The sequence below is a fragment of the Parasteatoda tepidariorum genome, chromosome 2, assembly GCF_043381705.1.
Source record: "Parasteatoda tepidariorum isolate YZ-2023 chromosome 2, CAS_Ptep_4.0, whole genome shotgun sequence".
Classification (NCBI taxonomy): domain Eukaryota; kingdom Metazoa; phylum Arthropoda; class Arachnida; order Araneae; family Theridiidae; genus Parasteatoda; species Parasteatoda tepidariorum.
In genome coordinates this window covers 74608496-74621508 of record NC_092205.1, presented here as the reverse complement: position 1 = coordinate 74621508, position 13013 = coordinate 74608496, and the positions used below count along the sequence as shown (strand labels likewise).

The 13013-nt window shown below is 29.7% G+C and overlaps 1 protein-coding gene across 1 annotated transcript in view; it reads right to left on the bottom strand.

Annotated features, from left to right (window-relative positions):
- Positions 1-9658: 9658 nt before the first annotated feature.
- LOC107439143 (protein obstructor-E) overlaps positions 9659-13013 on the bottom strand; it is a 24093-nt gene continuing 20738 nt past the window's right edge. Inside the window, exons 4-5 of the mRNA XM_016051632.3 lie at positions 11411-11573; positions 9659-10394 (exon numbers count right to left, since the gene is read on the bottom strand). Of these exons, the coding sequence (XP_015907118.1) occupies positions 10298-10394; positions 11411-11573 (260 nt within the window). The 3' untranslated portion in view covers positions 9659-10297. The remainder of the gene's footprint in view (positions 10395-11410; positions 11574-13013) is intronic.

Genomic DNA, 13013 nt, shown 5'->3' with positions numbered 1-13013 from the left:
TTCCAACAATAGCAATAAAGAGCATAAACTGCAATGACGCAGTACAGAGTATCTCTGCTAATTGTTACAGAAACACATGTGTCAGCGTCATCGTCCCACAGACATCCTGCCGATGTCTTCAAGCCTTGACCTAACTTTTCACCGATTATCACTTGCACAATGAACTTGTACTGTTTATCTTCTAGTTCTTTGAGAGCGTCATGAATCTTTCTACTTAACGTTCTCGTCCACTCTGATGCATATATGTATTCATATTCTTTGCTACCCAACTCTTCAGTCGCCAAGCTTTTAATTAAATCTTTCACCGCTTCAGAATCAAACTTTCGGTCGATTGGTGGTCGGATGTTCAGCAGTTTTACTTTCTTTGGCATTCTAGTAATATGAAAGAAATAAAAATCAATAAAGAAAAGAATTTCACAACTAATTTACAAATATGATTGCTTCTGTAAGTTACCCAAAACTAATCTTATTTATTTTAATTTAAACATCTCCAGTAGTTGTAGCCATCCCTTGTAGTTTTAACTCTTACATATTTAGAGGTTCTGTTAATCACATCCCTCAATAAGGTAATCACTAAGAGTATTTTTTTAAAAAAATATTTAAACGTCTAGAGACGGCAACTTAATGAAAAAATAAGATATTAAAAATTTCTTTATTAATTCTCATTGTTGTCAATCACAATTTAGTAGATTAAAAATGTCATCCACAATTACGTGGGATGAAAACCAGTTTAAAGCTACTTGAACAATCAGAAGATAGAATTATTATACAAATGTTTCTAAAATTTTAATTGTTAATTATTCTTTCATAAAGTTATTTAAGGAATAGTATGTATTTCTGTTTTTAAAGTTTCAGCTGTACTGAGCGCAAAATAAGAAATGTATGAGAAAGGTAAAAATATTTATTATAAAGATCAGATTTTAACGGTCGAAATGTCAATCTCAATAGTTAAAAAAGATTACTTCTAATACACTAATTTATTATTGTAGATGATATTTTAAAATGCTAAATCAGACACAAGAATGAACTTTCTTTGGAATAAACATACCTTTTTATGTTGTATTTTAATTTTTGAACATCAAAATATTGTTGTATTTGCCTTCTGGAAAATATTCGCTATAGTTCAGTTAGGAAAGTGCTCGAAAGTTTATGCCCCTAAATGCTAATTTCACATTTTGAGTTAATCAAATAAATTCAGTTAAAAAGTTAAAAGGTTTTGCATGTAGGCAATATAGTTTGCAAAGAAACACCTAGTGACATTTGGAAATTCATTATCTTTCAACAAGACAATAAAAAATATATATAAAAAAATTATTTCTTTATTCATATTTATGTATGTAGGAATATTATTTATAAATTTTCCTACATACTAGAAGAAAAATGTAAGAGAATCGAGTGTAATTAGAAGAGCAGTTGAATTTCGTAGACATTTAGCAAAGCAACAACTTTTGTTTTGTTATAACAACAGCATTTAATTAAATAAATATAAGTTAATACCTGAATTTAAAGAACTTAGAATAATTTTAAAAATTAGTGGGGTTGTTTTCGACTATTTGTTGGAGAGAAAAAAATTTAATTTTCCTTTTGTAGGGTAACGATTTACTAGAAATTATTGGTATCAAATTTACAATTCTTATTGCCACACATTTAGTTACAAATGCAGTGCGAATACAAATATGGTAAAAATTACCTCATAAAGCCAGAAACACGGTAAATTTTAGCATATTCTAGTAATTATTACATTTTTTGTCTTACAAAAAGCAGTTTTATTTACTTAAATGTTTTAAAAAAGTTAAAAGCATCCGCTTCAAAATTAGACATTAAAACTATTTTAAATAGCTTCGGTATCTTTTTAATTATCATAAAATACTTCAAACACCTTCCCAATTACCGAATTTATATTCGATTGAACATCCCAAACCAATTCGAGTTTGAGTTCCGAATAAAAATGTATGAAATAAAAAATAAACAAGTTAACTTAAAGAGATGATAAAATAATAAAATTTTATTGCTTAACGGTTTGAATCGATTATATAGCAAATGAGTGCCTGCAAAATACTCTAGCAATAAAAACTTTATTAAGTTCTAAATACAGTTTTAATTATTTAAGTGATTATTACATTTTTATTAGAGAAATTCAATTTATTTATAAATACTATATTCAACATTATCAGTTTAAGTTCGAGCTTAAGACTTTTAATTTTTTCTAAGTAATATCAATTTTAAGTTAAAATTGTTAAGTATCAGATGCGCGTAATGAGTCGTTGATAATATACAACAAATACGAAAATTTTAGTCGTTACTTCTCGCTATAATGCCGACCGGCTTGTGTGGGGGTTAGGGAACTGCCCTTGCATCAGAAAGGTTGTAGGTTCAAATCCCGGGCAAGACATGGATGTTTTTTCCCTCTCTGTACTATCTGTCCTTACTGTGGGAGCAACGTTGGCCCACCTAATATGGTGACCCTGAAAGAGTGGCCAACAAATCTGCCCTTCAGGTGCCTGTAAGACCTAGGTCATTATCCAGGTGGGTATTGAAAAAAAAAACCTTCTCGCTGTAAGGAAAACCTTTGTTATCCATCTGAGCAGCTCATTTAGATAACAAACAAGATGATAAAGATATGTTTGTTACTGCAACATTTTAGTGAATTAAAAATTAGTAAAATTGATAAAAATGATGAATTCAAATTTTTCTCAATTCCTTAAAAATTCTTTCAAATTTAAAATGGATTTTTCCTTTTACATCAAAGCACATTCGCAGCAGCCAGTTGTCAGTTAAGAAATTCATGCATTGTAAAACATTTCGAATCAAATTATGGTAAAAAGCACTGATACTCAGGGTGCCGGTACTTTTTACCATCAAATCCGTTTTTACTGGAACATGTTACGGAACAAAAATTTGATAAACCGTAATTTTTAAAATAATAATTACCTTAAACTCACTGAATCACTCCAATTAAATAAATATTACTGTAAAATTTACGGTATATTATTTTATTGTAGAAATGGATTTTGGGAATGATAATAATTTTATTGTGCCGATTATATCGTAATTTGATCCGGAATTTTTTACAGTGTAGAGGTTAAAGCTTCATAATTTTGAAAACTATGACCTGATGATAACAAAATAGTTAACATGAGCCGTGGTTGCTCAGGGGATAGAACGCTTGGCTTCCAATAAGATGATCAGAGTTCAAATCCCAGCGATGGCTGGTCGATTCATTCGAATTCCGCACCCGGCTTGCACGGACCACGGTACTGACGAAAAATGTCCTCAGTGGTAGACGAAGCATGGGTTAAAGTCCCGTTGCCATCAGAATAACCGGGGGAGGTTTTCGTGGCTTTCCTCTCCCTGTAACGCAAATACTGGTTAACTTTATCAAAAAAATCCTCCACGAAAACACATTTCTCCCAAAATTAATTCAGGAGTTCTCTTGTCTTCTGGATTAGGTTCAAAATTACAAGGCTACGGAGTTGAGCATTGGTAGTCCTAAAACCAAAATTGGATTGGCTGTTCAACGACGGTAAAATAAAATCGCTGACATCGCGAATCGGTTCTTTACTTCCCAGTTAAGTTGGTATTCATCGCTAGAAAGGCTTCAAGCCATCACCGTGAACAGAACCCTAATTTATTGTAATATGATAACTTAACGCTTGAATAATCGCACAGTGGAATTATAATGTACCTTCACGACTAGTATTCCTTTTATCAGTCAAATATACTTTTAATCATAAAATTCTATTTTAAAAATTTCTACATCAATTCTGTCCGTTATAAGGACATACGAGTTAAGTAGTAAAGCGAAACATCAGATACACTGAAAAAAATTCCGGATCAAATTACGGTATAAAGTGCCGGCACTTTGGGTGCATCATCAGTAGAACCCATTTTACCATAAAACCCATTTATCATAAAATCCATTTTACCATAAAATCCATTTTTACCGTAAAATATTATACCTTAATTTTTACAGTTATATTCATTTAATTAGTGTGATTCCGTAATTCTACGGGATATCAGAATTTTTGTTCCGCTACATGTTCCTTTAAAAATGAATTTTTGAGTAAAATATGAGCAAAGCATAAAGTATACCGACAATTTTTACTGTAATTTAATCCGAAAATTTTTAAAATGTACATGAACTTCTAAAATGCATATCAGTTATGATATAGCTAAGTTGTGTTTAAGAGATAAAAAAAAAAGATTCCGTGTATATAAACTGAAAATTTGTAATCGAATTGAAGTATGTACTTTTTAAATTATACCAATTTATAAAAAGAATTCTAAAAGGAAAACAATATTAAAATTATAACCTCAAAAAACAGTTTGAAATATGTGTGTAAAACTTCCTTTTTCTTCTTTATGTTTTAAACAGAACATCCAAAAATGCAAGTAAGAACAAAGCTTAAAATGTCTTGACTTTCACTAAAATTGGAATTTTTTTCAGTTTTAAAGGCGTTATAAGAATGCAAATGTAAATAACAGATCAGAAAGTTCCAATTATCATATCTTAAGTTCCAGCAATAAAAAAGTTCTAAATCAAAATATTCTGCTGACGATAACTTACCTTATAATTTTCCTAAAATCAAATTCTGCGAATTTTCTTTCGTAGCTTACAGTTGGAAAAGACGAGCTAGTTGGATATGTATTTCTAATATCTATTCAACTTCAGAACCATGTTCTCTTACGTAAGACAAACGCTGCCTATAGCAACGGCTCTCTCAACAAACCGATGCCATATTTTTTAAAAGAAATACTTATATCCATGAGAAGAAAACGATTTTTTGCCAGAAGATTCTCAAAAGGTACGATGAAATAAAATGTCTTTACTTTTTAATACCATAAGCTTAAATCATAATTTCTTAAATTTCTATTTGATATAATAATTTTGAATTAAAATATTATAGTTGGAAAAGATTTAATAAATTTCAATTGGAAATTAAAAAGACCTAACCATTATTTAATATTATAGTCACATTTTTTAAAACATTTTACATTAGTCAATTCGTAATATGGTGTTCAGTTTGTTTCAATTTTTGCTAAACTTACAGACTATTACTGTTAAATAATTTGCAATTCTTGCTATTTCTTAATGTAATGTAACATTTTTAAGTGAGTGCATTTTTTAAGAAAACGATTCAAAAAATGATGAGATTAATCTGATCGTTTTCTGATTTTCAATGACAAACTTTTGTTTTAGAATTAAGCATATCATGATAGAACAAATACTCTACAACAAAGTATTCAAATAATAATTTCAAAATTATTATTTGGTAACTAATTATACTCTAAGGGTTTGCAACTGGGTATTTGCAACTCGAGAAGAAGTGAAGTGATTATGCCTAACCATGTGATTTAAATCAAATTTATTTGCGTGCGTGAAAACGTGTGTGTCGAACCTGATTGGCTTCTGAATCGACAAATATTACGATTTACCTACGTTGTCACCACTGGCAGATATCCAGTTGTACACAGTTTGAAAACTAATTAATGAAAAATGTAAATATTTTTTTAAATACACTGCTTTACATTTAGTAATGAAATATTTTTAACCATCTATTTGTAGTTCTATTTGGTGTTTTTTAAACTTCTATTTGTAGTTAAATTATTTTTAATTATAGAAGACAAAATTTGGAATTAAAATGTGCTAAATATGCTCCTGCACCCCACAGCCCAAGGTCAAGAAAACTGAGATGAGCACAGTAGGCTTCGGCCTTCTATGGGCTGTCGCTCCACTGAGTTTGGTTTAGTTTACAAACAATTTCGAAAGCAAAGGATTGCATATTTCATATGAAAAACATCATTTTAGTACTCACTTAGATTCCAACATTATGAACGCATTTGTAATGTGTTCAACAGTATTACTTCCTAAAAATTCCTAATATTGCTCTTTTATTGCGCATATATATTACATACTTCATTATATCACTTATATTAGAAGGTGTTTCGTAATGATCACCCTTCAGATATATCTATATATTTTAATCCATGTCAAAACCGAAGCCAAATAATGCACACAGTAATAACGTAAACTAATATTTAAGTCAGGATAAAACAAACACGCTGTTGAAATGCATCGAATCAGTGAGAAAAACAAGATTGAAAAATTCAAAATCTATTTGATCTTAGAAAAAGCAGTGAAGAAATCAGAGGTGCTTGTTGAAAATACTTCATTTTCACAATCCAATCAGACTGACTTTGTTTTTCTTTCCTTTTTACTGTTTATTCCTCAGATTTTCGATAAAATTTTTCTTTCTTCATCATTTTAATGTTACTTTTCGACTCCCGATTTATGTACTTTTTTGAATTCATCACTAACAAGGATTCTGAAAATATTTATTGATGACGATCATTATAAAAATTGCTCCATACTAGAACCATACACTTGCTTATATTATAATTATTGCCTTTATACAATAATTAAAGAAGAAGCTTGTCTGTCGTATAACTCCCGAATATTGGTAATTATTTTTATTTTTAGTTCAATAGTAATGAAAATTTAACTTTCAGTATTAGCGGGTTAGTTCCATCAAAAATTCTTCGACGAAAGTAAATTACTCCCAATATTTGATCCCGGAGTTTCCTTTTCTTCCGAATTATTTTCAAAATTACAAGGCTTCGGAGATTACGGACATTAGTAGTCGTAAATTCAAAAATTGAGTCGGCTGTTCAACAACGATTGTAAAATAAAAATATAATAAAGTAGTTAAAGTAGAACTATGGTAAAACTTAGGGAATAGATCGTTCGCCTCCCAATGAAGTGAGATTGAATCCCAGAAATGGCTCATCGATACGGATTCCACACCCGGCTCACACCGACCACTGTACTGGCATAAAATATGCTCAGCGCTGGACGAATCATGGATTACAGTCCCCTTGCCATACGCTAACCGTGTGGGTTTTAGTGGTTTTCCTTTCCATGTAACGCAATTGCAGGTTAGTTTCATCAAGTAGTCAGCCGCGAAGGCAAACATTTCTCCCAATACTTGATCTAGAAGTTCCCTTGTCTTCTAGATCGGGTACAAAATTACAAGGTTGCGGAGTTGAACATTGGTTGTCGTAAATAAAAGTAAAAGATATATTTAAAAAGAGACTCCAACGCTACATTATCTGGCTTTAAAAAATTTGCAAAAATTAAGAACAGCTTATAGATTTTAATAATTTTCATCTAGGTGCTAAATTGGCGATTGGTGCATTTATCTCGCCAAATTGGCCACTTTTAAACAAGTTTGATAACTTTGAAAATATTTAAGTTATTTTTCTTTCTAAAGTTCAAATGATTCTTTATGATGAGATGGTGCATATAGTTAAAAATTATAGCTTATGTGACTGTTTCATTTTCTTTAGTGAAAGAGCTTCAAGAAATACTGTTAAAGTGATTTCGACACGAAAAAAAGAGCGAAGCTTGAGAGAAACTTTGCCTGATGTAGTTATTGACTTCGTTTTCTTTCTTTTTCGGGCAATATTAAAATCTTGACTTGAATGTCCAATTACGTTAGATTCAGAGACCTTATCAAAAATAAATTTGCAAATTGATGGCGAAAATATGTGACTTATCATTGCGTTCATTAGATCCTTCAATAAAAGTTTTACGGAATCATATTTGTTGTAATAATCAACTTTGACTTTCACTTAACCCTTTGACGTAAAATTTTTAGTAAACATATTTTTCAAACTTTTTCATTATTTTGTATTAATTTCGGTCAAAATAAGAGAAAAATATTGTATTTAGAATTTTAATAATTTATGGTTATAAAACACAGCGTGAAACACCGGTGTCTTTTTTGGGTGGTTTAAGGTAAAATTTTCTAAACAGGGCTACCTTTCAAGTAATAATTTCTCAAATATGCACTTATTTGCAGTTATTTAGATCTAAGAGAAACAGTTACTCATTATTGAAATTACTTTAATTGACAAAATCAACTATTGATAAATTTTTGAATATGAAAAAAAAATTCAAAATATTTTTTTTCAAATTAAAATATATTTCCAGTGCCAGAAAAAGGTAAATAAAAAAGGGTCACCGGTGTCTCATCTGCGTCAAAGGGTTAACACTCTACTCTTTTTAATTTTTAATTGTTGAAAAAAAAACATTAATATCTGCTCTATTTTTTAATATTTTTATTCAAATTTCAAATTTGAAGTTTTAGTAAGAATCAACTATGTTTTCTTTTCCGTAAGACAAATAAAATGAATAACAAAAAAATTAGTTTAATGCAAATTCTTAAATAAAGCAAAGAGTTATCAATTATTTAAAATTCAATTTCACAGAAACTATTCAATTTGCTCAAATTTTGTATTTTGCCATTTAAAAATTACATCCTTTGAAATGATATAAAAAATATTACACCTTGCAATTCAAAATGTTACGACTAATATTAAATAATAAAAAGCAATAAAAATTTATTAAACGATATATTTTGCATAAAATTATCTTTGGATAAACGAATTTTACAGATGTGCGCAAAATTTGATTAAAGAGTTCTCAAAAAATGCCAAATTCGCAAAAAATAAAATCTAATTAAGGGGTCCATACTTTGGACCGCTGTCCTGACCAAACTATGGGGACCATATATTTTCCAGATTGCTGCTACCCCCTATATTTTAGAGGTCAGAAATCCGAATCCACAAAAAGAAAAATTATGGTTTTTCAGAGAGAGTACTTTTTTGAGTCTGATTTCGTAACTTAAAACATCGTTTGCACTAATTAATTGGCATATTTGAGGTCCCCCTCTTTAACCTTTAAGATTGAATCCCAGAACGTGAAAATCCGATCATTAGATCAGAAGTTATTCTGGGTGGTCCGGTTTTTATTTTGAGCTCTGTACATATTATATTTAGAGCTTTTATAAATTTGAGGATATTCAAAAATTTAAACACTGATATTTTTAACTTTTATAAAGATTGTTCAAATATAGATTACTAATCATGATATAATCTGGTATCAAAATGCATTCGAATTCCAAGATGAAAATACTTTGAAATAATTAGAAAAACTTTGAACCGCAATTGTAACAATATTATAAAAATGCTTTGTGTGCAATATTGTATTTCCTTGCAATAGCAAAACATATCGTGTGTTTTTAGCTTTTTCACCGTAAAAAATTCTGGATCAAATTTTTATAAAATTACCGGCACTGGCAGTACTTTTACCGTAAAATTTTACTGATCAAAAAATCTGATATGCCGTAATCTTTGCAGTAATATTTATTGTGAAATCACTGAATCACTGTAATTAAATAAATATTACTATAAAAATTACGATTTAAAATTTCATAGTAAAATTTAATTTTACTATAAAGTGGATTTTACGAATTCTGCACTCAGGCTGCTAATACTTTTTACCATAATTTTATCCGGAATTTTTTACAGTGCATATTATAATTGAAAACAACAACTAAAGAAAAAATGGTGAAAAGACAGCCGTTTCGGTACTAAAAACTGATACCATCAATAGTGCCGAAAATATTGTCGTTGCTTATAGCTTTACCAACAGCTATCTTTTCAAAGGATTTTTTTTCTACGTTATTTCTATCTTTCTTATCAACCCAAAGATCAACACACCCACACAAAGATGATCCCACTTTCTTTGAAATCTTTCATTGCTTATTAAGTTTGTATGTCGATTTAATTACACATAAATAAATTTGCCATGAAATTATTATAAAGTAAAAATTTATTTACAACTTCATTTTGGTTACAAAAATAAAATTTTAAAGAAGCTGCCTCAGAGAAAATTCTCTAAGCCATTTCCAACTCAAGTCATTCATCCTCAGTAAATTCCTAAAATTTCACAGCTTATGCGGAAACAAACAAATAGACATTCATTGGCAACTTTTTTTAAAAAAGTAACTTTTAATTTAATGTATCTATTAAAACATAAAATGCATGAAATTTTAAGCTGTAAGTAAAGTACAGTTGATTTGAATACGGTTTAAGTCCCGAAAGCAAACCTAGTTAAATTTTGCAAAACTGATTCACGGTGCTTATAAACATAAGATTGCCAATTGGAATATTGTTTGTGTTGCTGAAACATTGACAGAAGGAAAAACTGTAATGCTACGGAAATTGAAGAAAAAAAATAGTAGCATGATGCAGATCGAGTCGTATTGCATTAATATGACTCAGTATTGCATGAGAAATAGAACAATGAAATGACAGATGATTCCAGCTAAATGAGGTGCACTAGAAAAATAGTCTTTTTTTTTCAATCTCAATTATTTTCATTCGGAAGGTGTTCTCGTAAAAAAACAACGAATGTCTTCAGATTTGTAAATCAATCAATAATTCAATTGATCTAAGCATCTTCCTCACTTGGTGTTACACGCCGTCTGTTGCCGCTGCTTACTCCTTGAAGGGATCTCTCATCATCTTCTGGAGCAGGGGTAGGTTCACTAATCAAAAAGAAGTTTTTATGTAGTTTTAAATGATTTATAAAATAGAAGGGAATGTAACATCCTAACATTTATATAGAAATTTTTAAAATTATAAAAAGCACAATTCAAGAGAGATTCCTATAATTGTTATAATGATATAAAGTCATCGTTGTATATTGTTAACTAGTAAAAATACTTCTCTTTTATTTCGTCTTAATTATGACTCGCATTCTATTTTTATCTTGAATTATTTTCAATTGCTTTTAATTATTTCTTTAATTCCGGTAATAATTCCTTTCGTTTCGATTATTAACAAAATGCTCAACGTAAAATTATAGAAATTATGATTTTTTTTTTAATAAAATGATATTTGCTTCTGTGAAAAATATCGATGTTTAAGTAAATAGCAATAATAAATACGAAGGAATCGTGAAGGTTGGTGAACAAAGCGTATAGGTTGAAGCCTCCAACTCCTTTTAAAAGTGCTAAATGCTAATTTTATTTGAAGCCTTAAAAACGAAACAAAAATGTTTTAAATGCTTATTTTAATGCTTATTTATATGACATTTTATTATTTTTTTAAAAAATGCAAATTTATTTGGTACTTTTCAGTTATCTGGGTGCAAGCGGAAAATCTCTAAAAAATACAGATGTCCATAAAAAAAATTTTATTTTATTTATTTATTAAATAAATAAAAATTAAATATAATAAAATAAATTAAATTTTAAAAAAATAAGGGAAATAGTTTAATTTCCTTGCACTTGGCAAACCGAAAGGTACCTTTTTTTTACATTAAACGTTCTAAAATATTCTCTTCCTTAACAACAGACATTTAAAAACAATGTTTAGGGAAATTCAGCTAAGTTATAATCTTTAAAAATTTAAAAACATTTTCTCTAACAAAAGAATCTTGTTGAAAGACAATTTATAGTCAACAGTATTTCGGTTCGGTCAGACAACAGTATTTCGATAAGAAATACTTCTCAGTCGGTTTAAATTTACTTTAAATTAATGATAGCATTATAATATTTACCATCCGGCAACATTGTTGGCCCATTCACATCTTCCTGCATCTGCAGTGAAGGCAAGTCCGGCAGGACATCTCTGTAGCCTGGGATATCCACCCATGCAATGCCAATATCGGGCACATGAACCATCAATCGGCTTCACACCATTTGGAGTGCCTTTGCACAAAGCTATGAGATAAAATCAGAAGCAAAATTAGCTTGAAACAAAGCATTAGTGATTCGCAGAACAAAAAAGTTGATTGGTTCGTCATTCCATAGTTGGACAAATTGATTGTATAGAATTACGTTAAACTCTATTAATTTAGGGAAATTCGTTTGATATGTTTGATAAAAAAGTGGTGTTGATACTGTTTAACTTAAAGCAGTTAATCTCCTGAAGAGTTTGTATTCGTTAGATAAAAAATCCCTTTTTGTAGACGTTTTTATTGGCTGGTAAATCACATGGTAGAACCCAATTTCCCCCCCCCCCCAATGACTTGGGGGAGATATTTGGTTGTCATTAGGAAAAAAATAAAAAAAGTCGTTAAGACAATGTCTTCCTATAAAATATTTTAGCATCCCAAAAAGTATTTACCTGCAATATTTATTTTTCTTATTCTACTATGCTTTTATTAAGTTTTTGATTTTGATGGGGAAATATCCTAGAATACGTTACACACCTGGCGCGATTTTAAAAAAAATATCACAAACGCTTGTCGCCAAACTGTTACCAAAGCCAAATTAAGCCATCTTTAAGTTCTCGAATTTACGAATATCAAGCTCAACCGCAAAATTAAACCAAGAGTTCCCAATTGCAATAGAGAAACGACTAAAAAGTAATAACCCATCGAATTTTGTCAAATCTATAACTGCAAATTGGAAACTTTATCGCTCTCCCAAATATTGCTAAGGTCGCCAGATCCATTTTGTAACGTATACTAGGATTAAGCCTTTAATTATTTTGCAAATTTAGAGTTTAGAACTAAAAGAGTTATTATAGCATTATTCTATTGATTTTACCTTATTACACTACACTCTAAGATAAACTTTTTTAAATCAGTGTCTAATAATTAATAATTGTCTTATTAATGCTTTGCTATTTGTATTATTTTCGTATGTAAAATTACATGAACATGCTATTATGAATTACCGTTAAAAAGATTTTAAGAGAAGTTTTCGTTTAATTATTTAGAACTTCGTGCACAATGTGATTCGTGCACAATGTGATGACGCATGCAATAATCTTATTATATAAAACGCTAATACGTACGTATGTATGTATCAATAAAACCGATGATATTTCTTTTCTCGCGCTGGCAACAGTTTTCATTTTTAATTGATTGGATTCGGCGCACAAGAGCACGTAGTGAGCAACCAGATAACAATAACCAGAGTGAGCATTGGTTGTTCAATTCAGATTCATGCATTTAAAACATGACAATATTTAATTTAAACTCAATTAGGAATTAATTAATTAATTGAATGAAGTGAGAATGCTTTAAAAGGCCGCTGTTGAATTGATATTTTTCTACTGGGAGCTACCTAAACGTCTAAAAAACGTTTAAGTGTTTGTATTGAATGCATTGAATTTTTTTTTCGCGTTTTTAGTGAGCTGCATTGAATTTTCAC